A 27575-nucleotide genomic window follows, 5' to 3' on the forward strand; every position below is an offset into this window, starting at 1 on the left:
AATCTTTTTTTTACATAAAGAATTTTTTACCTCCTGCTTTAATGTTCCTTGCAAGTTTATTCTTACACTCTATTTTTCCCCTCTTAATAAATCTCTTGTTCCTCCTGTGCTGATTTCTAAACTGCTCCCAATCCTCAGGCTTGCTGCTTTTTCTAGCAACTTTATATGACTCCTCTTTGGAACTAATACTATCCTTAAGTTCCTTTTGTTAGCCATGGTTGGGCCGCTTTTCCTGTTGTATTGGGCCGCTTTTCCTGTTATGCCAATATTGGACTGAATTTTGCCCTTGATGGGCGGGCAGGCCCGACTGACTCGGCGGTGGGCAGGCAGCCGATCGCTGCTGCCAAAACAGGCCCCGCCGCCATTTGAAGTGGGTGGGCCAATTAGGCTCGTCCAGCGTGACTTCCAATGGGAAACGTTATGCGCTTTCTGTGCAGGCGGTGGGGATTCCCCAAATGCGAGAGTGCGCTCTTTTGCACATGTGCGCAAAAGAGCACACATCTCCCTGAGGCTAAGTGGTGCCTCAGGGAGATCGCTGAAAGGTTTTCAAAGTTTAAAAATAGAAAAATAAAAAAATCATTAAAATGTCCCCCTCATGTGACAATGCCACACGAGAAGGGACATGTTAATAAAGTGCTTAAGCTTTTTTAATGCTGACATGAAACCTCATCCCTCCAGTGGATGAGGTTTGTTAAAAAAATCACTTACCGTCTGCCCGTTGGACCTGTGCGCCGAGCTGAAGTTTGCACGGGCTCCACAAAATTGGCGTCAATTGCGAGTTAAAGGCCTTAACACCATGGCCTTTAATTAATGGCGGGTGCGCGTCGCGCTGCATAGTGTGCCCGCCCACCTAAATATCGTGATGCCGCGTGCTGACGTTGGGACGCTCACGTGATGCCAGCGTGCGATGTTTTAAGTGTTGACTTGCGGGCTCTGCCACCCCTGCATCAGCCAGAAAATTCAGCCCATTAAGTTGACTCCTGTAATTTTTTGTTTGCATAACAATCAGTGCACTTCAAGAGGTGGAACATTTTGAAGTGATTTGCCATAACAAGTTGCCATGTTAAAAAACACTAAACCCTTGTATTAAAAGACACACAAATAAAGCAGAATATTCCGTTTATTTAATAGAATATTTTCTTGCCAAAAATTAGAAAAACTCATAAACATTTGAAAAATAGTGTTTTATACCTTATTGTAAAGGTGTACAACACGAAGTACTAAAATGCAAATTATAAACTGACATACTCTTAAGACATAGTAATGCAAAACAGCAAAGCTTTCAATTTCATTTCATCCAGTTCCACATCATTTGTAAGATGTGTGAAAGTTACCTTTGTCCCTCTATAAATGCACAACTCGTTCAAAACGTTTTCATTGCCATAAGTTGATCATACACTTTTAAAAACTATCATTTTAAAGGTAACATTTTACAGATATTTCTAGTAGAAAATCATCTTAATAGAGTGTATATTAAAAAATATCTATAATAACAAATTATGGAACCCCAAAGTGCATAACTTTTCAGTTGCACAAAACTATTTTTCCTACCACATTTGATCAGTTATACACATGGCAAATAAATTGCCTTCCAGAACTGTATCTGATCATTTTTGATTTGGGAGAGATGATTTTTGTATAATTTATAAGTTTTCAACACAATATTAATGTGCTTAAATATGCTAAATATTATGTATACTTTGCACTTTCAGGTCAGAGTTTTTTTGTTGTAATGGTATAAAAATAATTAACTTTATTAGTTGTAAGAAATGACTTCAGATCATATTAGCCCCTCTACTAGCATACACTGAAAACCTCAATAATGTACCCTAAACAGTATGAAATGTCGTTTGAAGTTCATTGTTTATTATGTAACAATATTGTATTCTCAAATTAAATATAGAGTTGCATTTATTGAACTGTATTTTTATACAGTTGCACTGAAATGAAATTTTGATTACTGCATAAATAGTAAGGATTGTATTGTTCTAAAGCAATAGAGTGCTGCTTTATACAAAATTTGTATGAACATAGGTATAAATTTATGCTAGTTAAGGGGTTATGTAAAAATGATTTTCACTAATAAATGATGCCATTACTAGACTGATTGTTAATAACTGATTTGTGGGTTATGGTAATAATTAAAAATCTGAAACTACATTTTGTAATGTTACTATCAATATTTCTCTTTACAAGGTGAATACCAAAATCTGCTATAAAAGAGTAAATGCAATGACTTTGTGTGAGATAAACTTTGCATACAAATCTGAAATTATACAAAACCCATGAAACTGAAAAAAAATTGTACCAAATAACACAAGAGTATAAGAAATGCATGTGCAAAAATGAAACAAAAAAACATTCAGATTAATCAATTGCTTGTGAATAAAGATTAAGCCACATTAACTTTATCAAATATCTACTTTTTTTCCAAACAAGGTGCCTCTTCAAGCAAAACAGCCAGTTTACACAAACAAGACATCTTTTACTATTGTTTAGTGCAGGGCAAATTGACTAGTACTATACTAACATTAGCAGGTGTTGGCAAAAGTAGTCACAGCAATATACAAGTGCAAATGTATTACAGCACTAATTGAAAAAAAATGTTTTGTCAATGTGCATTGTGCAAGTATTGCTTGACAATGTTTTCAGATCCCGAGATAAGTAAACTGAATGTACATTAAAAGCAGAAAAATAAGTCAATTGCAGCATTTTTAAAAGCAAAATGCACCTGGTATTTCATTAGGCAAAATCATGCAAGGAACTTAAAACTCAAAAGATTTACAACTTCATGTAAAATTTTCTAATACATTTATTTGCCTTGAGAATATGAGTCAATAGCATTTCTCCTTTACACCCAATTATCTCACATCATTATGTACATTCAAATGGTCATTGAAAAATGGAAAATTAATGATGAAAAGATATTTCATGCAGGTAATTTCATTAAACATTCTTTGAATTTACAACCCTGTTAAATGAGATTAAACTTTCAGTACCGTTTTGGTTATCGAGATACAAGTTAAACATTCAAGTCCCATAGGTGATGCAGAGAGGAATTGCAAGACAGATCCCTAGCACCATCAGATTGTAAAGAGGAAAGACTGGATATACTTGAATTCTTCAGTCTTCATTGGGGACTGCAAGAATGGCTTGTAGAAGTATGTGAAATATTAAATGATATAGGAAAGGACGGAAGTTCAAATTGATTAAATAAATTTAGGATTGATATAAGGAACAAGAGGACTTCTCCACAGTGTAATGGAGGCAAAAGAAAATGTAGGAGGCAGTTGGATGCTGTGATGAGAGGTGATACATTATTTCTAGAAAGATGATCTAAAATGAACTGAATGACCTTTCATGAGTGTATCCACCATACAACTTATCTTTTAATGAAATTCAAATTTTAAGGTACAAAAGATCCCACTATGAGACTGGATTACAAAATATGGGCAAAGAGAACAGTACAGCAAAATATAATCTGTAATATCATTGTAAGGCACAGAATCGCAAGTGGCAACTTCAGAACAGAACAACATCCAGTCTGACTAATGTTGGCAGGGGTGAACTGCAGTGATAATACGCTGGTGACAGCCTTAATAAGCTGAAAGTGGGACTTCTGCCCCTCGAGGAAAGAAAGTCCCACCCTCAAGAGTTGCCAGCCAATCTGTTTGGCTGGCAGCTGAGTAGTCCCAGCAGCACCAGATCCAGTATTGGACACTGCTGGGGCTGCAATCAGACCAGAGAAGATCCATGGATGCTGGATTAACAGGTTAGTTTGGGGTTTTTGGTTGGGGAGGGATTGGGGACCCCAGGTGAGGCGGGGTAGAGGTTCAGGTTTAGGAGGCCAGTGGGGAGGCACAAAGTTGGGGAGGGGTGCCATCTTGGGGGGAAGGGTCACCCAGGGGATCAGGGCACCTCCAAAGGAGGAAACTACCCCCCATTCCTTCCCACCTTTCAACCCGAGGCTGTGAAAGTGCGGGTTTGCCTCCTTCATTCTGCTTTCTCTAGCCACACATCCTATTGCAACAGAGACGGAAACAGACCCTTAACTGGCCATTAGTTGGTCAGTTAAGGCCCTCAATATGCCTAACGATGGGTGGCTGGCTGATACCTTACCTGCCCGTAGTATTTTGGGGGACAGCTCGGGGATGAGTGGAAAGGCTAGCCACCTGTCCTATTTTACATGCCCCCTTACCAACCTGCAAATATATTGGGGGTGTAGGGGTATAAAATCCTCCCTATGCCTTCTACTAACATATAATTTAATCTTCTTGTTAGTTGTTCATGTAGGTAGTAGGTTTATCTTTACAACTGACTGTTGAAGCATTGCACTTATCCCATCTAATCATGTATTGAGACAGAATTCTAAACAGCTCAATAATTCTGTACTTCAAATTAAAAAATATTCCAGTGTTAAATTTGAAGTCTGCTTTCATTTCAGACTTCATCTTGGTCTCTTATTCCTCGTCTTATATATCTCAGAAATTCAGATTTAGCAGTTTTAAGATTACATTTTCTCAACAAAGCATCATCTCACGCATAGGAATTTGATAAGCCTTTTGGTCATGCTCATAAATTAACATTGGGGACTAGTCAATAAATGCAATAAAAACTAAACTCTCCTTAGTAATGTGAAGGTTAAATGAATGACTCTCACTGGTTTTCTTTACTTAATTGAAATACTGACAACATTTTATTAAGTTAGGCATGTTGCAGAAAATTTAACCCGAGAATTACATTAATGTAAGGATGTAATTTGTCATCACAATTTTTTTTAGTTTTGCTTGAAATTTTTTAAATCTTTTATAACTTTACAATTTTTTCACAAAGTTAGATGAAAATGCTTTTCCACTATTGGTCTTGGACATAGTTTACTTTTCTGTTTAGTTGCAATAACTGCAAGCACAAAAATGTGTGCAATATGATCTTCAAACCACTCATTTGGCAATCTCAGGAGATGATAAGATCAACTTAATTGAATTCTGAATGTACTTATTCCCATTGGATTCAGTTCTATATCTCTGGTATTATTGTGATCTTGTGCTGTATGCATCAAAGTCAAAGTTGATGGAATTAGGTGTTGAATTTTTAATTCTCTAAAGAGATTATGCACAGGAATCTGCAAAAAAAAGTTTTAAATTCAGTTGGTTAAGTAAAATCCAAAGTATACATAATCAAATTCTTTAAACACAATTGTTGCAGGAACAGGAATTTTACATCAATATGAAATATTTTCAATGGTTACATATTCTACTTCTTCAATTTGTGGAGGATAATATTAAGAATTTCTCTTAAAAATTGGCAAAGTTTCAATAACAAACTTAACCTAATCCTAGAAACATAACTACTGTAAGCTTATCCTGATAACAGGAACCCAGATGCTCTCTGTAGAACCACATACCTTGCCTCGAGTGGTAGAACAAAAAAGCCCAGTGTTTTTGTTTAAAAATCGACAGTCAAAACCCATTCTGTGGATGATCAGGGCTGCTTCATCTGATGGACTCCCTTCATCCTGCAATGACATAACACTTTTTATTAGATCTAATATGTGCTACAATGAAAAGAATATTTTATATTCAGTAAAAATTCCAGTTAAATAAATTAACAGAATTTCTAATTCTACTGTAGCTAGTTATTTTGTTTTATTTCAATTTTTTAAACTTCCTCATACAAATTAATAGGTTAACACCCAAACCTGGGGGATAAGGATGGAGAACACTGAGACTACAGCTCATTTAAAAATTTCTAGTCATGAAAGAGCAGTGGCTTATTTTGTTTATATATCGTTCTCTAATCCAACAGATTTCACTCTGGGAACATACTTTCATTTTTCTGACAGGAGATGGCATTGAATGCCAAATATTTTCTGTCGTCCTTAAAGCTCCTTAGAACATAAGACAATTAAAACAAAAAGGCCAAACCTCCAAGTGCTTGAAATAGCAACATATGTCACTATATCTTATTAATTCCAATGTCAGCATATTGTCAGTTGTATGCAGTTGCATTACTTCTCGTAATTTTAAAAGAACATCCAATTGAAAAAGAAACAAATTCCATTTTTAAGCTTTTTCCCAAGTCCTGGTATTTTTAAAAACATTCATAAATTTTATCCTTATGAATCGAAAACAACAAAAATCATTACTTATCGTGTTCAAAGGAAAACATTCTCATCAGGCTAGATAGCATTTAAGATTAAACTCCAATTGTTTCCAAATTTTTTAGCACTTATTAATCTCTGATGTTTGCTACTTCATTTGGGAAAACTGTCATTAAGGCCTTAGATCTTTGAATTGTACAAGGCAATAGCAATATTTTTAAAACTCTAGTCCAATTAAAGCAATGTTTTGACAAGTTCTAATTGAATTTCTACCAGGCATCCTAGCAAATATAACTTCAAGGCTGAAGCTTACCTCTTATAAAACAAACTCTTTGATGCCATTCACAGTTGCACAAGTTAATTTTGGTCAAAATAAATCCACACCAACTTAAAATGTACTTCATACTTTTTAACCCAATTCTGAGTGTATAATCTTAAATTGAAATAGACAGATTCAATAATCACATTCACACTTTTCAAAGGCAGACTTTAGACAAAATACTCTAATCTTTCAGACTTCCTTAGATATACACAAACTGAAATTCCAACATCATTGATGATCTTCTTCCTATAGGTTAAAGGAAGGATGAGAGGAGATTCCCCAATTACAGAAATTGTAGAGGTAGTGCATGTCACATTGACTGATACAACAGTACCTGGGGCATGACCAGGGAGTAGTTACATGAAGGTTGCACTTCTACCCAGGGCATAATGGTAATGCTGTTGTGCTTTGATATTACTGCTCACACATTGGCATGTGTCAATCTTGCTTATATTAAATAAAATATAACCAGTGTCACCAATATGGCTTATCATTTCAAAGGTTTGGTCCGCTGGTCGGGGTTTTCCGGTTTATTGACTAATTCCATCCTTTAGAGTAAGGGGTTAAAGGTTAATTGACTAAGAATTGGGCTGTGAAATACAAACAGCTTGGGTAAAGAGTATTTGATTAAGATTTATCTTATTTACTTATAAGGGTTATGGAGGGCAGGCAGGAAAATGGAGTTAAGCTACAATCAGAACAGCCATGAGCTTATTGAATGACCAAGCAAGCTCAATGGACCAAATGGCCTTGTATTTGTTTTCTATTCATTGGATGTGGGTGTCACTGGCTAGGTAAGCATTTATTGCCCATTGTTCAGCAGCCATCTAAGAGTCACATGTAGGCCAGCAGATTTCTTTCCCTAAAGGGCATTAGGGAACTAGATGGTTTTTACAACAATTGACAAAGGTTTCTTGGTCATCATTAGACTTCAAATTCCACAATCTGCCATGGCCAGATTCAAACCTGGGTCCCCAGAACATTACCCTGGATCCCTGGATTACTAGTCCAGCAATAATACCACTACGCCATCATCTCCCTCTTATAATCCCTTCTCCACCAAATAATTATCCTGTTCTTCTTAAAAAGAGTTAATTTATATTGTATCAACTGTTTTTACTGACAGTCTGTTTAATATATCTACTATCTGTGCAAAAACAGTAATCGCCAGTCTTATTGAGGCTTCTCATTCTAAACTTCAGTTCTGCATACAGTTCAAGTCAAATAAACTCTTCCATTATCTATACTTCTCAGTGCTTTACAAGACAGTTCTCACACCCATTCTCATCCTTAAATTTTTTTGTCAATACAAAATATTTTTTTGTTCAGTGAATGTATTTGCATAACATAGAGAAGGCTTCCCAAATGGTGGGTCGTGATCTTGGATCGAGCTTTGAAAGCTGCGAGGCCCCTTTAAATGCTTATGCATTTTTGCTGGCTTTCCGAGGTCCAACTGCTGCTGCATAAAAAGCCTATGAATTGATGGGTGCTTGTGTTTTTGGAGAAAGCCTGTGTTTTCAACAACTATCCCCCACACTCATCTCCTGTTCCTCCAGCCCTCTGGTCAAGAATTAAAGCCTTCCCTTGGCTGAACAATAGAAGCCTCCCAAACCCACTCAACAACTAAAGCCCCCTCTACCCCACTCAACATCTGAAGCCTCCTCATCCCCTGCTCAACAACTCTTGTACCTGCCAAAGTTTCACTTGGGGGGGGGGGGGGTCACAGGAAGTCTGAGGCATTAAAATGGGGTCACACCGGGAAAATGTTTGGGAAGCACTGACTTAGATGTTGAAGCCCTGGAATCTTATTTAATGCCTGAACATTTTGACATATCAATATCCTTTTATAGGTAGGGTATCAAAAATGGAATGCTTCAAATATGCACTCACAGTTTATCTACACATAATCATAATAACTTGCTTCAACTCAGTTAAAATATCTTGAGGTGTATTTGAAATGCACATGTAGACACTAATAGCGCCTCTATGAAGTAAACATCTTGTGGATTTAGTAGTCATTTGCAAAACTATGGATATTCTTGAAGACTATTCCCAGGAAAATAACTCCATTGAATTTTGAAAGGACAGCTTTTATTTCATGATCTGCCTCATCCAAACATCTGATAAAATCTGTTGCTCCTTTTTTATGAAATTTTTCATCATCATAAAAGCCAGTCTTCATCCAATTCAATTCGCTCCATATGATATCAAGAAATGGCTGAGCACACTGGGTACAGGAAAGCTATTGGCCCCGACAACATCCTGGATGCAGTGTTGAAAATGAGCTGGGCCTCTATTACAATTGCAGCTACTCAACAAAATGGAAAATCGGTACACCCTGTCCATAAAAAGCAGTAAAAATCTAATAATCCAATTACCACCCCATCAGCCTATTCCAATCATCAGCAAAGCAATGGATGGTTCTGCTGACAGTGCCACCTAGTGGTACTTAGCCATCAATAAACTGCTCCCTAATGCTCAGTTTTTGCCAAGACCACTTGCCTCCAGGGCTCAGTACAACCTTGTCCAAATATGGACTAAAGTGCTGATTTCCAGAAGTGAGATGACAGTCATGATTCTTGACATCAAGGAAGAACTTGATCAAGTGTAGCATTGAAAACTGAAGTCAATGGGAATCAAGGGGCAAGATCTCCACTAGCTGGAGTCATACTGAGCACAAAGGATGATGATCGTGGTTGTTGGAGACCAGTCATCTCAGGCCGAGGGCCTTGCTGCAAGAGTTCCTCAGGGCAATGTCATACGCCCAACTATCGTTACTTTTAAAAAAAATTTCATGGGATATGAGCATTGGTCTCTTGGCCAGCATTTGTTACCCACTCCTAATTGCCCTTGAGAAGCTGATGGCCTTCTTGAACTGCTGTAGATCATTTGGTATAGGTACACCCACAGTGCTGTTAGGAAGGAAGTTCTGTAACCTCCCCAGGGCTCAGAGTCAATTGACTTCCATAGTAACTCCCTCCCGACTGTATACCACAGTGTGAGCACCTCAGGTGGGTCTGTCCTGCCATTGGCACAGGACATATCCAGGAATAGTGATGGAGGAATCTGGGACATTGGCTGCAAGGTATGATTCAATGAGTATGACAATGAGAGGCTGTTGCTTGAGTAGTCTGTGGGATCAATCCCAATTTTAGCAGAAGCCCTGACATGTTAGAAGAACTTTGCAGGGTTGACTGGGCAGGGTGCGCTGTTGTCATTTCAGGTACCTACTTTGATGCTGGGTGTTCGGCCCTGTTTTATTCCTTTTTCAACTTCTCTGTAGTGGTAGCTTGCAAGGCAATTTCAGAGGTCACTTAAGAATCAGCAACATTGCAGTCACACGTAGGGCAGACCGGATAAGGACTATAGATTTAATTCCCTAAAGGACATCGGTGAACCAGATGGGCTTTTACGACCATCGATAATTTCATGAGCATCATTACTGAGACTTGCTTTTAATTTCAGATGAATTGATTGATTACTGCCATGTTGGGACTGGAACTCATGTCTCCAGAGCATTAGCCTGGGTTTCTGAATGACTAATCCAGTAACACTGCCACTACTCCACCATCCTATTAGTTAGCTGTTTCATCAATGACTCTCCTTCCATCAGGAGGTTAGAAGTGGAGATGTTTGCTGATGATTGCAATGTTCAGTTCCATTCACAATTCTTCAGACAGTGAAGCAGCCTGTGCCCAAATGCAGAAAGCCCTCGATAGCATTCAGTTTTAGGCTGACAAGAGGCAGGTAACATTTATTCCACATAAGTGCCAGGCAATGACCATATATGTCCAACAAGAGGGAAGCCAACCACCTCTCCATGACATTCAATGACATTGCCATTGTTGAAATCTCCACCATCGACATCCTTCAGGTCGTGATTGACCAGAAAACTAACTGGGCCAGCACATAAATAGTGTAACTATAGAAGCAGGTCAGAGGCTTAGCTTTCTGCATTGAGTGACCCAACATCTGATTCTTCAAAGCATTATCATGATGTACAGGTCATAAGTTAGAGTGTGATGGAATACTCTCCATTGCCTGGATGAGTGCAATTCCAACAACACTCAAGAAGCTCGACACTATCCAGGACAAAGCGACTAACCTGAGTGGCACCCCAATTCCACCAATTACAAACATTCACTCCCTCCACCATTAGTGCACTGCGGCTGCAGTGTGTACCATCTACAAGATACACTGCAGAAACTTGCCAAGGCTTTTATGACACCTCCAAAGCCCTCGACCTCTACCACCTGGAAGGACAAGGGTAGTAGATGCATGTGAGCACTACCACCTGTAAGTTCCCCTTCGAGTCACACACCATCCTGACTTTGAAATGTATCATGGTTCCCTAATTTGTCAGTAGTTCAAATGCCTGGAACTCTCTCCTTAATAGTACTGTGCAAGCTCCTTCACCACAGATTACAATGTTCGAGAAGGTGACTCACCTTCTCAAGGGCAATTAGTGATGAACAATCAATGCTGGCCTTGTCATGCTGTTCACATCCCATGACTGAATAAAAATAAAAATATTACAAAATGTGTACTTTTCACTTTTTCTCTTATTTTTGTTTAGGTTGTTCTTTTGGAAATTAGAAACTGACAAAAATACAATTGATAAAAAAATAATATAAAGAAAGTACTTGAATTATTTGTGGGAGTTCAGTGACCAGGTTATGAATTACAGGGTGATATACAAATGCTGAAAAATAAAATGGTGTGTGCCACACAGTGACACATTGAACTTTGAAAATATTTGTCATAGTGCCATCAATGGGTGCTGTACAAAGCACTGCAGTAGCTCTGCCAAATCCGCCTGGGTCTGTCCTCCAGCTTCTCTGAGCATCTCACCTTATATAACCCACTTTAAAATTTTTGTTCCCTACCGCCCATATATGTTTGACCCCAAGTTTCTCAATAACAGTTTTTTTATTTGTTCACGGAATGTGAGCATCACTGGCAAGACCAGAATTCATTCATATCGTGATTTGCCCTTGAGAAGCTGGTGAGCTGTCTTCTTGAACCACTACAGTCCATGTGGTGTAAATACAATGCTTTTAGGAAGGAAGTTCGAGGTTTTTGACCCACTAACAGTGAAGCAACGGTGATGTAAGTATCAAATCAGGATGGTGTGTGATTTGGAGGGGAGCTTGCAGATTTCCCTCCATTCACTCCATTCCTCCCTCAGCCTCTGCCCTGAGTGGCTTCTGATCCTCAAGGTTTTAACTCCATCTCAACTCACATCTCCCTTCCCATTACCAACATCATTTTCTTCTGTGTCTGCTCTTGAAAAAGACTCTCATCTAAGTTATTTCCAATTCCCAACTGTCTAGCATTTGGCTCTCCATTCACAATACTTCTGCACCTTATAGCTGCTCAATCACTCACTGTTGGGAAGATATAATTCTCATAACATTATTGGAATTTATTGTAAAATAAAGTAATAGCAGAATATGTCTGTGTATGTGTGCGTACATGCGTGTGTGTGTGTGTGTGTGTGTGTGTGTGTGTGTGTGACTTAATTGAATTGGTTTGGGTGCTTTAATGTAAGAAGGAAAGTTAGGTTTGAAATGTTAATTAGGTAAACATGGGGAAGCTTAGAAATTTAGGTGTCAAGGGAACATTTGCATTTTTAAATAAACCAGACTAGATTATTTTCAAAAGAGGGGGTGAAATGTGTCACGTAGCCAGGTGAAGTTTAGAAAGAGAGGGTTTATTTTTCCCAAAGATTACCGGTAAAACTTAGTGCAATGAGAGGGTTTTATTATCAAGAAGATAAAGTCCAAAGGCATAGTGAAACAATGGCTATTTGCAATCAAAGGGAGAAATATGTATAAAGGAGAGAAGAGTATTTATAAGGGAAGGCATTTTTTAAGATCTTACAAGTGTGAAAAAGCCTTCAGCATCTATGCTTCAAGTTGCTGTCTTCAAGGGACTGAAGTTAAGGAAATTCACTTTGAATCCCTCCCTTCCCTTTGCCCAGGGGCTCCCCTGTTCCCTAACTTTGAACCAGAATCTTCCTTTAGCTTGTCTCTTACCTCTCCATATGCCCTTGCCAAATCAGTCTTGTCAATGAGACCCAACTTATACTTTCTCGTCCATATTCTTAATAACATGCTGAAATCCAACTTTGCTTCCTGGTCACCAAACTAACTTTAAACAGTTTCCTTTCCTCAGATATTGTTTTTTTCCCTCTTTCAAATCTGCCACCATCATCCCCTTCTCAAAAGATCTTCACTTGACAACTTTGTCATTGCCCTTTCCCCTCATAAGCACTTAAAAGTGCTGTTCTCTGCCAAATCTGTACCTATTCTGTCCACAACTCCATGCCTGAATTCTCTGATCTGATTTTATAAACTGTCACAGCGCAGAAATACTCTGAATCAAAGTCATATGATATCCCCTGTTATTGTCACTATGTTGCACTAATATCTACATAGTTCTTGACCTCTCTGCAGCCTTTGACATGGTTGACTACATTATCCTCCTTCAACTCCTGGCTGAGTGGAGCGGCACTTACCTGGTTTCACTCTTACCTATCTAGTCATAACCAGAATATTTCTTGCAATGGTTTCTCTATTTTCATACTACTCAGGACTCTCTGAAGTACCTGTCCTTACCCAGAAGGAACAAACAGTAAAAACTGGGAAATAAGAATACTGGTCCAAACTGTTTTTTCTTTGTGGCTAGCCTCCTCCTATTTCACATCTACACGTTGCTGCTCAATAACATTAACCAAAGACATAGGGGAGAATTTTCTCCCTGTCGGGCAGGCTGGTCAGGAGCGGGCGCGGGGCCAATCACTGCTTGTGATCAGCTGTGCGCCGCCAGTTTACATTGGCCCACCCAGCATGACGTGCACCTGGTAGCAATCACCGCCACCTGTGCGGGCGGGGGGAGGAGGGAGAGTTGGGGCCTGCGCTCTTTCGCACATGAGTGTGGAAGAGCACAGAAATCTCCCTGAGGCACAGAGCTGCCTCAGGGAGATTATTTGATTATGAAAATTTGAAAAAAAATGAAAAGAATTATTCAGACATGTCCCCTCATGTGACAGTGTCATATAAGCTGGGAAATGTCAATGAGCTGCCACAGAGAGATTAAGTTCAGGTTTAAAGTTTAAAATAAAGGAAGTTAAAAATCATTTACATATGTCCCCTCATGTGACAGTGTCACATGAGCTGGGACATGTTTATGAAACATTTAAAAAGTTTTATTTATTCAATTAAACCTCCATGAAACCTCATTCTGCCTGTGGATGAGGTTTCGTGCAAAATGCGAAGGCCGCTTGGGCTCTTTGCCTGCCCGCCAACCTTAAGGTTGGACGGGCAGCCCTGTCAATTTGTTTAATTAGTTTATTAATGGCCTTAACAGGCCTTTGACAGTTCGGTGGGCATGCAGCTGACTCCGGTGCACACCCGCTGAATGAAAGATCGGAATGACGCGCGGTGATGTCGGGACGCACGATCAACGTCACTGTGCATCATTTTACACGTCGGCATGTAGGGGCAGGCCCTGCACGCCGAACAGAAAATTCTGCCCATAAGGTTAGGTTCCATAGGTACACTAACACGACCTAGCTCCATTTCACTACCATTTCCCATGATCCTTCCACTATCTCTGTGTTGTCAGGCTACTTGTCCAATATCCAGTTCTGTAAGAGTTGCAATTTCCTCGAATTAAATATTAGGAACACTGAAATCACTTTCTTCAAACCTTGCCATAAACTCCATTCTCTTGTCGCCAATTCCCATTCTCCTTTTGGTCAGTGTCCAGACAGTTTGTAACTCTGAAGGTCTATTCGAACTGAGCTGAGCTTCCAATCACATATCCTCTCCATCTCAAAGACCTTTGACATCCACCTCCATAACACCACACGTCACCACGCCTGACTCTGCCTATCTGTGGTGAAACTCTCATCCATGCTCTTGTTCCCATCTCATACCTTTAACAAACTTGAGCTTGACCAAAACTCTTTTGCCCAAGTTCAAACACCACTCACCAAACACCACTGATTTCACTGGCCTATTTGGCTCCTGGTCCACCAACACCTCAATTTCAAAATTCTCTTCTTCCCTGTCTCTGCAACCTCTTCCGGCCCTCCAATCCTCTGAGAACTTTGCATACCACGAACCCTGGCCTATTTTGTATCCCCAACTTCTTTCACTTCACAAATGTCGGCTATGCCTTCATGTGTTTAGGCCCTAAGCTCTGAGAATCCCATCTCTAAACCTCTCCACATCCCCACTTCTCTCCTTTATAAAACTTACATTGTGATATGTCTTTTTTTGGCTTAGTTTCAATTTTTACTGTTTACAATTACTGTGATGTGTTAATGTACTCCCTCGTCTCGACATGCTAGTTGGGAAATCCGCTAATGGGTTTGTAGTGATATCCTTGTGTCATCGATAAGTAACACAATTGACATATATGGATTCCATTTGCTTGAGGATCTCTGATGGGATATATTTACAACTTCAACAGTGCATGCAGTAGAGCAATCTCTAGACACATACTATTATCTAGGGCACTACAGTGCAGAAAGAGACTGTGGCATCTGATCACATGATGACATTTAGGTACCTGGCTCATCTGCATTTTGAGCCTTTTAAAGGGACATCATGCTTAAAGTGATATTACAACATCCCCCTTTTTTCCAAAAATTACAAGTGAGACACAGAGACACTGAGTAATAGCAAACTTAGTTATACAGAGATAGGGATTGTAAGCTTTACGAGCACAGAAATAATGATTGTAAGATTTGTGAGTTTCGGTGGTTTGACAACTCTTCCAGATCTTGTTACACTGTAACCTTCTTGAGGGGTAGATTGCGCCCTTGCCTGTTCTTGATTCACAGATGTATTGTCAGTGTGTTGGTTGTTGTCCTGGTGTTCCATCCCATTGCCATCATCTGAGTGTGCTCTTTTGTGTTGGCAGACAATTGGTCTGTGGTGCATTTTTCTTAGCTGGCTTCTGTTCCTCCTCAACGTTGCTCTGTTGGATGTTGTGACTTCATAAGACCTGGGCTGACTGCACACTTTGGATACCTCTGCAGGTAACCATGTTCCCATTGTGGGGTGTGCAATCCTGACCTTTTGTCCTACATGTAGCTAAGATTGTTCCACATCTGCATGTTGGTCATGCATCATTTCCGTCCTCTCATTTCTCGAAAAGTACATCCTGCATCTCGGAGAATTTGGATAAGTGATGGCGTGGCAAGATCATTCTCTTGCCTTCCAAACATGATCTCTGCTGGCAATTATTAACTCATATCCAGAGGTGTAGCTCAGAAGTGTAACATGACAACATAAAAATCTTGCTTCGTTGTCCTATTCTTCAGGATAAGTGATTTGATGGTGCGGATCACCTGCTCGACAAGGCCGTTAGATCAGGGGTAGTATGGTGAAGATGTCACATGGTTCACACCCCATTTGACATATTCCCTGCAGGGTCTGCCTAGCCACTATGGTCCATTATCCGAAATGATTTCATCAGGCGCACCAAACAGACTGAATATTGCATCCAGTGTGTCTGCCACGGACCCATTTGATGTGTCCCTTGCCTTCCTGACAATTGGAAATTTGGAGAAGAAATTGGTGACTAAGGTAAAGTGATCTCCATTTACTGTAAATAGATCGGTGGCGATTTTGGGCCAAGGAACTGAAGGAACCTCGTGAGGGTGTAGAGGTTCTCTACGTTGCCGTGGCTGGTAGCTCTGGCATGCCCTGCACATGCTCACCAGCTTCTCGATGTCACTGTTGATTCCTGGCCAATAAACCAGTCAGTCATCTCGTCCGCTCTATGCCCATATGTCCTTGGTGTAGTTGTGATAATATGTCCTGTTGGAGTGTGTCAGGCACAAGTACTTGTTTCACTTTGAAAATTATACCTCTCAAGATACCGAGTTTGTCTCTGTATGTCCAGAAACATATAAGGTTGGTTGGCACCCCTTTTATCGTGATGGCCCTCCTTCTACGACAGCTTTCCACAGTGCCTTCAGTTGCGGGTCATTGATGTTTCTGATTGATGTTGGTCACACTGAGCAAAATGCAGAAGATTGATTCTGAGCACATCTTTCACCTCAATGTCCATGCTGTCTACTTATAGATCCAGTGGAATGTCTGCATTCTTGTTCGGATTTGGCAATCTGCTCAGCATGTCCGAGGTGACCATTTTGGTACCAGGTTTGTAGCAGACATCAAAGTCATACTCCTGTGCTTTTACGAGGAGTTGTTACAGTAGAGGTGGTGCACTTGTCAGTGGTTTGTGCCAGGTCATCTCCAGTGGCTTGTAATCAGTTTCTACAGTGAAGTGCTTACTGAACAGGTAAGTGTGGAATCTTGTGACCCCCCAATACCAGATCGAGTGTCTCATGCTCTATGTTGGAGTAATTGGATTGTGTTTGAGATAGGCTTTTGGATCTGAATGCGACCAGATTGCATGATGCACACCCCTAGTCCTTGCTGCGAGGCGTTGACTTCTAGGATTGTTCTCTCCTTTGGGTCGTAGTACTATAGGATGCAGGTATCTGCTGACAACGATTGCTTGACAGGCTCAAAATTATGTTGGTGGCCCTCCTGCCACACATATGTCACGTCTTTCTTCAGTAGCTCACTCAATGACAATGCTTTGTCAGAAAAGTTCAGAACTGGACAAGAGCCGACTTTGATGGGGCAAGAATGGAGCTGGGTCAGATAGACTGGAACGACAGATTGGCAGGATAAACTGTAGCTGAACAATGGGCTACCTTCAAACAAGAATTGGTTGAGGCACAGTCAAGGTATATTCCATCGAAAGGGGAAAGTAGGACAAACAAATCCAGAGCTCCCTGGATGAAAAAGGAGATTGAAATTAAGATAAGGAAGAGAAAGTGCACCTATGACAGGTATCAGGTAGAAAATACAATTGAGAACCAAAAGGAATACAGAAGGTTCAGAGGAGAGGTGAAAAAGCATTTTAGAGAAGCGAAGAGGGATTATGAGAAAAGACTGGCAGCCAACATAAAGGGGAATCCCAAAGTTTTTCTATAGGCATATAAATAGTAAAAGGTGGTAAAAGGATGAGTAGAGCCAGTTAGGGACCTAAAAGGGAATTTACACATGGATGAAGGGGCCATGGCTGAGGTATTAAATGCATACTTTGCATCCATCTTTACTAAGGAGGTAAATGCTCCCCATGGTGACAGACAAGGCAACTCTGTCACTAGAAGGGTTCAAAATTGATTAGGAGGAAGTTTGAATAGATTGTCGGTACCTAAAGTTGACAAGACACCGGGACTGGATGAGATGCATTCAAGGATATTGAAGGAAGTGAGACTAAAAATTGCAGGGGCATTGGCCATAATCTTTCAGTCTTCCTTAGACTCTGGGATGGTGCCAGAGGACTGGAGAATTATAAACACTACGTCCTTCTTCAAAATAGGTTGTAAGGATAAGCCCAGCAATCACAGACCAGTCAGTTTAAATTCAGTGGTGGGCAAGATTCTAGAAACAATTATTCAGGATAGAATTAGTAGTCACATGGAAAAATATAGGTTGATAAAGAAGAGCCAATATGGACTTCTAAAGGGGAAATCGTGTTTAACTAACTTGCTAGAGTTTTTTGAAGAGGTAACAGAAAAGGTCGATGAGGCTAATGCTGTTGATGTGGTGTACATGGACTTTGAAAAGGCATTTGATACAGTGCCACACAACAGACTTGTGAGAAAAGTTATTGCTCATGGAATAAAAGGGACAACAGCAACACGGCTGAAAAATGGGAAGCAGAGAGCAATGGTCAATGGGTATTTTTTGGGCTGGAGGAAGGTTTGTAGTGGAGTTCCCCAGGGGTTGGTATTGGGACCCTTGCTTTTCCTGATATATATTAATGATTTAGATCTTGGTGTGCAGGGGACAATTTCAAGCAGGAGACAATTTCAAAGTTTGCGAATGAAACAAAGCTTGGGAATGTTGTGAACTGCGAGAGGGATGGTGAGGAATTTCAAGAGGACATAGGCAAGTTGGTGGAGTGGGCAGATAGGTGTCAGATGAAGTTTAATGCTGAGAAGTGTGAGGTGATGCATTTTGGTAGGAAGAACATGGACAAACAATATAAAATATGGGGTGAAATTCTGAAGGGGTGCAGGAGCAGAAAGAATTGGATGCATAGATCATTGAAAGTGGCAGGACAGGTGGAGAGAGCAGTTAATAATGTATATAATATCCTGGGCTTTATTAATAGGGGCATAGAGTATAACAGCAGAGATATTATGCTGGTTTTATATAAGACACTCATTAGACCTCAGCTGGAATACTGTGTACAGTTCTGGGCACCATATTATAGGAAGATGTAAACACATTGGAAAGAGTGCAGGAGTGGTTTACAAGAATGGTTCCAAGGATGAGAAACTTCAATTATGAGGGTAGGTTGGAAAGGTTAGGACTGTATCCTTGGAGAGAAGGTGGCTAAGAGGAACTTTGATAGAGATGTTCAAAATCATGAGTGGGCTGGACAGAGTAGATAGGGAGAAGTTGTTCCCGCTTGTAAAAGGATCAAGAATGAGTGGGTACATAGTGACTTGCAAAAGAAGCAAGTGTGACATGAGAAAAAACTTTTTCAAACTGCAAGTGGTTCGGGTCTGGAATGCACTGCCTGGAAGTATGTTGGAAGTAGGTTCAATCGAGCATTCAAGATGATTATTTGAATAAAAACGATGTGCAAGGGCATGGGGAAAAAGCAGGGCAACGGCACAGGTCATAATGCTCATTTGGAGAGCCAGTGCAGACATGATGAGCCGATTGGCCTCCTTCTGTGCCATTAAGATTCTGTGATTGCATGGTGCCAAGAAGTTCAAAAATCCAAGGTACCTCTGCAGGTGTTCTTTTCTGTATGGGGTAGGCATTTGTCCAACATCTTCGACTTTGTCTGGATTGGGATGGATTGCGCAGCTTGAATGTATGGAGCTAAAGAAATTGATCCGATTCACATTCACCTGACACTTCTTGCTGTTGAAGGTAAGCCCTCATAGCGAACAAAGATTTTGATAATGCTCTTTGGTTTTGCCTATCACCGCAATATCAGCAGTGATGCATAAGCATCTGGGCATGCGTTCTGTGGTTCTATCCATATGCTGCTGGAACAGATCTTGACTGAGATAAGCCAAAAGGTAGTCTCTGGAAGCAATATCTTTCAAATGATATTCTTAAGGTGCTGACTTCCTGAGATTCCTTAGTTAAGTGGACTGACCAATAACCATGTTTGGCATCCAGCTTGGAGACGAATTTAGCTCCTATGAATGTTAGATTCAGTTTTTCCAGTGTTGGAATCTTGTCTGGACATCTCTTTAGGGAAAGGTTTAGACATCCCAGGTCTATACATACCCTGATTGCACTGTCCTTCTTTCAAACACATGTAATTCAGCTACACTAGTCTGTGTGCTGATGCACACGGCAGATGATACCATTGCATTCCAAGTCATCCTGCTCGCACTTAAGCTTTTCTTGACTGTGAACACTACTCCTCCTGGGAGGGTCAATTGACAAAATTGCACCTTCTCTGAGGTGCAACACAGCATAACCTTTGAAATCTCCTTTGGCGTCGAACCTGTCCAGGTACAATTGTTGGAGCTCCTGGATTGACTCAATGTGAGAGTTCTTGCTCTCTTCTGCTGCCATTGGTACCTTGGTGATCTCGTGGATAGTAACAATGCTGAGATCGTACATACTGGTAGTCCTGCCACTGCTGATCTTCTCATGTCTACCAGGTTGAATATTTGTGGTTTCTACGCCAAACTTCTGTAACTATATTGCACTGTTAATGTACCAATGTTAAGTATTGGTGATCCATTATATGTAGTTAATTTGGCAAGTGTCGGTTGTACCATTGATTTCCAACAGTCCAGGTACATGTTCTTCAGGATTCAGACTGGCAGGATATTTGCATTATTTCCTGCGTCAATCTTGGTCCTGAGATTATGTTTGCCAACTTTCTTTGGGCATATGATGTTTGTAGTAGCAAAAGCTTCCAGTGGCCTCACTTCATTCACACAATGTGTTACATTGACAATGTGGAAAGTCTGTTCGTCCTCTGTTTGAAAGCTGTTCCACGCTGGGTCTCAACTTGGGTCTGTCTTGCTGCGAACTTCTGTGTTAGCTTGCGTTTGCGCAGAGCCAGATTTCTTGCATTGGCGGGCCCAGTGTCCTTTTTCACTGTGCGCCTTGCACAGATCTTGGAATACAGGGCAGCTTCGCAGTGGGTGCAACAAACCACACTTACCACAGATCTTGCTTCATTTTATGGGCTATCTATTGTGTTAATACTGTTAGCCGCACCTAATGCTTGCAGATGCTGTTATCTGGCTACAATGACTTCTTATCTCCTGCCATCTTCTAGCAGTGCATCAATGCTGCGACTGTTCTTTTTTTCCCAAGAGGCCTTTTTGGAATGCTTTAACAGGTGTTGAGGCAATCACCAACTCCATTATTTGCTGAGGCAATTTGATCTCTGAAAAGTTGCATTTGTTGCCCTTGCTTCGGCATCTGCTGATGAATTGGTCTATTGATTCCTGTGGCTACTGCCTTTAGGGCATGAATTCTAGGCGATGAATTCTAAAGTTTACTCTTACCTGAAGCTAATTCCCTGGCACTCTCCATATCTTTGTGGGATTTTTCTGGTCCTCTTCAGATAAACTAAATGTACTGACTCTGTGTAACTCCTCGTTACCAATTGCTTCAGTATTTTCATGGCTTGCTCATCCAGTTCTGCAACTGCTCTATGAAGCATAGCTGCATTCTTTGTTTAAAAAGTCTGAATTCAGAAAGGACATTGGTGGCCTTTCAGTTCATGCTGGGGGTTTGGTATCCCCCCTTCTGTTGTTCTTTAGCCTGTTTCAAACACTTTTGATATGCAGGAATGTTCTCCTGCTGTTCTATTGTCTTTTCAGACGCTATTGATATGCAAGAATGTTTTATGCGCCTCCTGCAGTGTTCCGGCTGTGCTCCCTGCTTTTTCTTTTGCTTTATAATTTACTTTGTGCCTTCCATGCCTGCCTTCAGTACTGTATTTGGTGTGCCTTCTCTATCTTTTATTTTGTATTTAACTCTGTACCCTCAGCTCTGTTCTCACTGCCCTTTAATTTAAATAGCATGATCCTGAAGCAATGGGCTGCTTGCCCGGACTTGCCTAGTCCAAAGGAACTCACAGTTTGTGAAGTAAGTGAGCTTTGTTTCTTCCATTTTTGGTGTTTGCTTATGTCTGTTTTCTGTACCATAGGACTTTCTGGAGTGTTTTTTTTAACTCTATTTGCTGTTTCTCCCCTTACATTTGTAAGCACCCGTGAGGAAGTGGGCAACTACACCTGAGTGAGACGGAGACCGAGTGAGTAGCAAATTAGATTCACATGGCAAATTCTGGTAAGTCTTTTCAGGTTTAAATATAGATTAAAAACAAGCACTAACATAGAACTAACAACCTTCAAGTTAAGTTACAGCAGCTTGTTAAACAGGGAGCTGCCAGGTAGTGGCAGTTAATTGTGAATCAACTAAAAGCAATTAGTTGAATTGGTATTAATTAGCTAAACAAAGCTAAACTAGCTTTTGACTCATCAGGGGGCCTATAAAAGAGACAGTCTTTTCGAACTGCATGATCAGTAAGAGGTGCACGAATAGACAGGAGACTATGCCTGAGTGAGACGGAGACCGAGTAAGTAGTGAGTACAGAGTACAGGGTCTGATAATGACCACAAAACCACTGTCAATAATTGTGAAAACCTGCCTGGTTCACTAATGTCCTTTAGGGAAGGAAATCTGCCATCCTTACCTGGTGTGGCCTACATGTGACTCCAGATCCACGGTAACATGGCTGATTCTTAACGGCCCTCTGAAGTAGTGTAGCAAGCCACTCAGTTCTTTCAATCTACTGAAATGTCTAAAAGGAATGGAACTGGATGGACCACCCGGCATCAAACTAGGCACCAGAAATGACAACGGCAAACTCAGCCCCATCGACCCTGCAAAGTCTTCCTTACTAACATCTCAAGGATAGTGCCAAAATTGGGAGACTTGTCTCACAGACTGGTCAAGCAACAGCCTGACATAGTCATACTCATGGAATCATACCTTACAGACAATGTCCCAGGCACCACCAACACCATCCCTGGGCATGTCCTGTCCCACTGGAAGGACAGACCCAGCAGAGGTGGCAGCACAGTGGTATACAGTCGAGAGGGAGTCGCCCTCAACTTGTGAGTCCTCAACTTCCACTCCAGACCTAATGAAGTGTCATGACATCAGGTCAAATGTGCGTAAGGAAACCTCCCGCTGATTACCACGTATGGCATCCCCTCCTCAGCTGATGAATCAGTACTCCTCCATACTGAACACCACTTGGGGGAAGCACGGAGGGTGGCAAGGGTGCAGAATGTACTCTGGGTGGGGGATACAATGTCCATCACCAAGAGTGGCTCAGTAGCACCACTACTGGGCTGGCTGAGTCCTAAAGGACATAGTTGCTAGACTGGGTTGGTGACAGGTGATGAGGGAACCAACAAGAAAGAAAACATACTTGACCTCATCTTTGTCAACCTGCCTGCTACAGATGCATCTATCCATGACCGCACAGTCCTTAGGGAAATGATGTCCCGTATTCATACTGAAGATACCTTCCATCATGTTGTGTGGCACTACCACTGTGCTAAGTGAGATAGATTTAGAACCGATCTAGCAGCTCAAGACTGGGCATCCATGAGGCACTGTGGACCATCAGCAGCAGAATTGTACTCAACCACAATCTGTACCTGGCATATCCCCCACTCTACCATTACTACCATGCTAGGGGATCAACCCTGGTTCAATGCAGAGCGCAGGAGGGCATGCCAGGGACAGCACCAGGCATACCTAAAATTGAGGTGTCAATCTGGTGAAGTTACAATATAGGACTACTGCCGTGCCAAACAGCATAAACAGCAATTGATATACAGAGCCAAGTGATTCCACAACCAACCGATCAGATCTAAGGTCTGCAGTCCTGCCACCTCAGGACTTGAATGGTGGTGGGCAATTAAAAAACTCACTGGAGGAGGACACTCAAATATCCCCATCCTCAATGATGAGGGAGCTCAGCATATCACTGCAAAAGATAACACTGAAGCACCGAGTGGGTGATTCATCTCAGCCTCCTCTGCAGGTCACCAGTATCACAGATGGTAGTCTTCAGCCACATGAGTGCCAGACAAAGAGCATCTCCAACAAGAGAGAATCTAACGATCGTCCCTTGACATTCAATGGCATTACCATTGCTGAATCCCCCAATATCAACATCCTGGTGGTTACCATCAACCAGAAACTGGAATGGACTAGCCAAATGAATACTGTGGCTTCAAGAACAGGTCAGAGGCTAGGAATCCTGCGACGAGTAACTCACCTCATGACTCCCCAAAGCCTGTCTACCACCTACAAGGCACAAATCAGGAACGGGATAGAATATTCCCCACTTGCCTGGATGAGTGCAGCTCCAACACTCAAGAAGCTTGACACTATCCAGAACAAAGCAACCTGCTTGATTGGCACCCCATCTACAAACATTCACTCTCTCCACCACTGACAAACAGTGGCAGCAGTGTGTACCATCTACAAGATGCACTGCAGCAACTCACCAAGCCTCCTTAGACAGCATCTTCCAAATCCACAACCACTACCATCTAGAAGCACAAGGGCAGCAGACACATGGGAACACCACCACCTGCAAGCTCCTCTCCAAGTCACTCACCATCCTGACTTGGAAATATATTGCTGTTCCTTAACTGTTGCTGGGTAAAAATCCTGGAACTCTCTCCCTAACAGCACTGTGGGGGTACCTACACCAAAGGGACTGCTGTGTACCAAGAAGGCAGCTCTCCATCACCTTCTCAAGGGCAGTTAAGGATGGGCAATAATTGCTGGCCTAGCCAGCGATGCCCACATCCCATGAATGAAAAAGAGAACAGGTTCACATGAGACGGTGACCAAATGAGTAGCGAATTAGATTCATGTGGAAATTCGGTGCATGGGGGAAAGAGGTGTGGATACGTGGGAATTATTCTAAGTTAATTAATAAAGTAATTAAATTAAGGTGACTAAACAAGATAAGAGAGCCCATAAAGCAACAGGAGTTTGGAGAGAGAGAGAGAGCCCACAAAGCAGTGGGGAGAGTCAGGATTTTACAGATAAAATCTAAAAGTGACGTCGCAGGAGTCCCGTAAGTTGATTGGTAAGTATAGGCTTTTCTGGACTCAGCACAGAGGAGATGATCAGTGAGTGACAGGTGAGTTATTATATTATATCATACTGTAGTGAACACTTTACGTAAAGATCAATGTGTGTCAGTGCAGCTTGACCATGTGGAATGTGCATCCTGCGGTATGTGGGAAGTCACACAGCCACAAAGTGCCCACAATGGCTACGTCTGCAGGAAGTGTCATCAGTTTCAGAAACTTGAACTCCGGGCTGCAGAACTTGAGCGGCAGTTGCAGTCACTGTGGCACATCTGTAAGGCTGAGGATTATGTGGATAGCATGTTTAGAGGGGTGGTCATACTGCAGCTGAGAAGTATACAGGCAGTGAGGGAATGGGTAATCACTAGGGTATATAAGAGAAACAGACAGGTAGTGCAGGAATCCCCTGAGGCTATCTTACTCTCTAACAACTTTACAATTTTAGATGCTGGTTAGTGAGATAGTTCCTCAGAGGACTGTAGGAACGGTCAGGTTTGTGGCACCACAGATGGTTCAGCTGTATGAGAGGGAGGAGAAAGAGTGGAAGTGCTATAGTGGTAGGGGATTCAATTGTTAGTGGAGCAGACAGGTATTTCTGCGGCTGCAGACATGACTCCAGGATGGTGCGCTGCCTCCCTGGTGCCAGGGTCAAGAATGTCACAGAGTGGCTGCAGGATGTTCTTTTGGGGAAGACTGAACAGCCAGAGGTCATGGTCCTCATGGGGACCAATGACACAGGTAGGAAAAAGGATGGAGGCAGATTTTAGGGAGTTAGGAAGGGAATTAAAAGGTAGGAGGTCAAGAGCTAATCTCAGGATTACTCCCAGTGCCACATGCTAGTGAACATAAGATTAAGAAGATTGAGCAGTTCAATATATGGCTGAAGAAGTGGAGGAGGAGGGAGGGCTTTAGATTTCTGAGGCATTGGGACCAATTCTGGGGTAGGTGGGACCTGTACAAGAAGGATGGATTACACCTTTCAGGACTGGCACTAATATCCTTTCTGGCGCTGTTGGGGAGGTTTAAGATAGATTGGCAGGGGGTTGGGAACCTGAGGGAAAATTCAGATTGGAGAGGAGAGGAACAGACAGTGGAAGTACAGAAGTATTAACTGTTAAGGAGGATATATTAGAGAGTAGTATCAAGGTAGATAGAATACTTGGAGAGTTTGATAGAATTGGACTAGGCAATAGTAAATCATTAGATGGGGCCAGAGTAAGGGCTAATGTGCATGTATATGAATGCACAGAGTGTGGTTAATAAGATTGGTGAACCACAGGCACAGGTTGTTAAATGGAATTATGATATTTTGCAATAACAGAGACCTGGCTCAAAGAAGGGCAGGACTGGGCATTAAATACTCCTACGTATAAGGTGTTTAGAAGAGACAGGAAAGGAAGAAAATGGGTGGGGAAGTGGTAGTATTGATTAAAGATGGCATTACAGTACTGAAGGGAGAGGATGTTCCAGAGGGGTCAAAGACAGACTCTCTCTGGCTAGAAGTAAGGAATGAATAAGGTGCAACAACATTGATCAAGAAAGTATATAGACCACCAACTAGTGGGAGGGAGGTAGAGAAACAAATTTGCAAAGAAATTATAGAGAGGTGCACAAATTATAGAGTAATTATAGTGGGAACTTCAATTATGCAAATATAGACTGAGATAGGAATAATACAAAGGGACAAGAGAGGCAAGAGTTTCTGGAATGTGTTCAGGATAATTTTCTCCAGCAGTATGTTTCCGGTCCAACGAGAGAGAAGGCACTGTTGGATCTGGTTCTGGGGAATGATTTGGCATAAATGGATCAAATATCATGGGACAGCAATTAAGGGACAGTGACTATTAAATCATAAGGTTTAGGATGGCCATGGAAAAAGACAAGGAACAGTCTAGAGCAGGGATGACTCATTGGGGGAAAGCCAACTTTGATGAGATGAGAATGCACCTGAGTTGTGTGAGTTGGAATCAAATGTTGACAGAAAAGACTGGCTGAAAAATGGGCTACTGTCAAAGAAAAAATATTGCAGGCAATGACAAGGTATATTCCCTTTGAGGGGTGAGGTAAGACAAATAAATCTAGAACGCCCAGGCTGATGAGAGAGGTAATTGTGAAGATGAAAAGGAAGAAGTGTGCATACAACAGATGTCAGGTAGAAATACAATGGAGAATCAGGCTGAATATAGAAGGACTGGAGAGGCAGTGAAAAAACTAATAAGAAAAGCAAGGGGAAAGCATGAAAAGAGACTGGCAGCAAATATAAAAGTGAATCCCAAGGTCTTCTACAAGCATTTAAATAATAAAAGAGTGGTAAAAGAAAGAGTAGGGCCAATTTGAAATATGATTGCGCAATGTTCAGCACCATTCATGACTCCTCAGATACTGAAGCAGTCCATTTCCAACTGCAGCAAGACCTGGACAACATCTAAGCTTGGGCTGACAAGCAGCAAGTAACATTCGCGCCACACAAGTGCCAGGCAATGACCATCTCCAATAAGAAAGAATCCAACCATTGCCCCTTGATGTTCAATGGCATTACCATCACTGAATCCCCCGCTATCAACATCCAACCATTGACCAGAAACTGAACTGGACTAGCCATATAAATACTGTGACTACTCGGGCAGGTCAGAGGCTAGGAATTGTGCGACAAGTAACTCAACTCCAGAATCCCCAAAGCCTGTCCACCATCTACAAGACACAAGTCAGGAGTGTGATGGAATACTCCCCACTTGCCTGGATGAGCGCAGTTCCCACAACATGCATGAAGCTTGATACTGTCCAGGACAAAGCAGCCTGCTTGATTGGCACCACATCCATAAACATTCAGTCCCTCCACCACTGACGCACAGTAGCACCAGTGTATACCATCTACAAGGTGCATTGCAGGAATTCACCAAGGCTCCTTCGACAGCACTTTCCAAATCCAC

At 41.5% G+C, this 27575-nt stretch overlaps 1 protein-coding gene across 4 annotated transcripts in view; it reads right to left on the bottom strand.

The window, feature by feature from the left end:
* Positions 1-1102: 1102 nt before the first annotated feature.
* The window catches only part of man2a1 (mannosidase, alpha, class 2A, member 1), a 290929-nt gene continuing 264456 nt past the window's right edge, over positions 1103-27575 (bottom strand). For all 4 annotated transcript variants that reach the window (XM_041185652.1, XM_041185651.1, XM_041185650.1 and 1 more), the window contains 2 exons: positions 5405-5515; positions 1103-5122 (listed from right to left, as the gene is read on the bottom strand). In XM_041185652.1, coding sequence (XP_041041586.1) covers positions 4970-5122; positions 5405-5515 — 264 coding nt within the window. In that variant the 3' untranslated portion in view covers positions 1103-4969. The remainder of the gene's footprint in view (positions 5123-5404; positions 5516-27575) is intronic.

This window comes from Carcharodon carcharias, chromosome 4 (assembly GCF_017639515.1).
Source record: "Carcharodon carcharias isolate sCarCar2 chromosome 4, sCarCar2.pri, whole genome shotgun sequence".
Taxonomy (NCBI): Eukaryota; Metazoa; Chordata; class Chondrichthyes; order Lamniformes; family Lamnidae; genus Carcharodon; species Carcharodon carcharias.